Genomic DNA, 1,719 nt, shown 5'->3' with positions numbered 1-1,719 from the left:
CAGCTGCGCCCACAAGCGGATGCCCTCCTCCGCAAGCGAGGCGTGAAAGAGGAGCGAGACAGCCGCGACGCGGGCGATTTCGAGGGGGCTGTCGCAGCGAGAGAGGACGCGCTCGAGGAGCTCCGAGGGCAGGTCGAGGAGGCGGGCGGGCGGCGGTGTGTGAGGCGAGGCGGTGGAGGAGGAGGCGAGGCGGCGCGAGCGGCGGCGCGGCGGGGTGGTGGACAAAGAATTTTACCAGAAGGCGGTCATTCGCGAGAAAAAGAATTTAACAAAATTCGCTGCGAACAAAAATTTCGGAATCTCGGGCATTTTCTTGTATTGTACTACAACCCGGCACGCGGAGCTCCCGGAGACCTTAAGCGTAAGCCTCGAGGCGGCGTGGCGCCGGCGCTGCTGTAGCGGTCAGCACGGTGAGCATTTGTCAAGCCCCTCTCACAGCAGACTGGCACGAACTAGCACCACACAAAAGGCACAGCAGAGGAAGAAGCAAACTCTGCAATGGGAGGTATAAAGGTATATGTGTGTATGTATAGGAAGGTGAAGAACAGTCAGGCTCAGACTGGACACCAGCGCAAAACGCGCTGTTTCTTTTTCTGCGTGGTGTACCTGTGTTAGTGCCAGTGCGCGCCAGTCCCGTGCCCGGTGTTGTGCGAGTGGGCGTTGTAAAATTCATGTTAGTGCCAGTGCGCGCCAGTCCCGTGCCCAGTGTTGTGCGAGGGAGTTTTGTTGTAAAATTCTTTCTCGAGGTAAAATTCTTTTTCTCTCGAATTTAGGCGGGCCTTGGGCCCACGCGGCCGGCGTGGGCGCCGCGCTGAGCGCTGACCTTCGGCGCTCGTGCTTTCCTTCGTAGCGGCTGATGCTGGACCCACCGCTGCGATCCCGCCAGCTCCCGTCGACGGTCCAACTGTTCGTGCTCGGCGTCGCCCTTCTCGCGCTCGGCGCGACACTTCGCCACGGCTCCTTCGCCAAGCGCGACACCGACCGGCTTGCCTTCGTCGCCGAGCGCCAGCCCGCCGGCACGACAAGGGACAGCAGCGTTCGCCACCCAGTGGTGCTCGTAGGGCCACTGCTAGGACAGACGCTGCAAGTCAACGATGCGCGATGGCTCAACCCGTGCAGTCCGTGGACGCCAACGTGGACGACGGCGTGGGTGAACTTGGACAAGTTTGCCGCAGCGTGTGCGTTGCACAGCTCCCACGCGCAGCTGGGACTCACCTTCGACCCTACGACGAACCGCACCAAGTCTCCGGAGCATGTCCAGGTGAGGGTTGCCGAGGGTTGGGATGGCTTGACGTTTTTCGGAATTGATGTGTACGGCAACCTAACCCAACGGCTGGAATCCGAAGGGTTTGTCAGAGACGTCGATATCCTCCCGATGGGCTACGACTGGCGGTTGAGCGTAGCCGACTGGGAGCAAGAAGCCTTTCCTCGCTTCTTCAGGACAATCTCAGACGCGGTGTCGAGGAATGGTCAGCCGGTTGTGCTGACTGGTGTTTCGATGGCGGCTCCGTTCACGCACGCGTTCCTGAAATGGGCAAACGCAAAGCGCGGGGGCAAGAGTTGGGTGCAAAAGAACGTGCACGCCTTCGTGCCGGTCGCAGGCCCGTTCAATGGCGCAGTTAATGCCCTATCCGCACTGATGGGCGGCGTTGTCTTTGATTTCGCGTCCCCGGGCCAGCCAGGCGCTGCACAAGTTCACGTGCCCCTTGTGCGTCCCAC

General features: G+C 61.0%; 1 protein-coding gene across 1 annotated transcript; it reads left to right on the top strand.

Annotated features, from left to right (window-relative positions):
* Positions 1–498: 498 nt before the first annotated feature.
* On the top strand, positions 499–1,699 carry EMIHUDRAFT_254270 (hypothetical protein; the record flags this gene model as incomplete). Its single annotated transcript, XM_005779900.1, has 2 exons — positions 499–513; positions 851–1,699. Coding segments are annotated over 2 exons (864 nt in total), but the record flags the coding sequence as incomplete, so codon positions are not given.
* Positions 1,700–1,719: the final 20 nt, after the last annotated feature.

The sequence above is a fragment of the Emiliania huxleyi genome (assembly GCF_000372725.1).
Source record: "Emiliania huxleyi CCMP1516 unplaced genomic scaffold EMIHUscaffold_2230, whole genome shotgun sequence".
Taxonomy (NCBI): domain Eukaryota; phylum Haptophyta; order Isochrysidales; family Noelaerhabdaceae; genus Emiliania; species Emiliania huxleyi.
The sequence above is the reverse complement of the archived record's forward strand: the minus strand, read 5'-3'. Positions and strand labels throughout refer to the sequence as shown.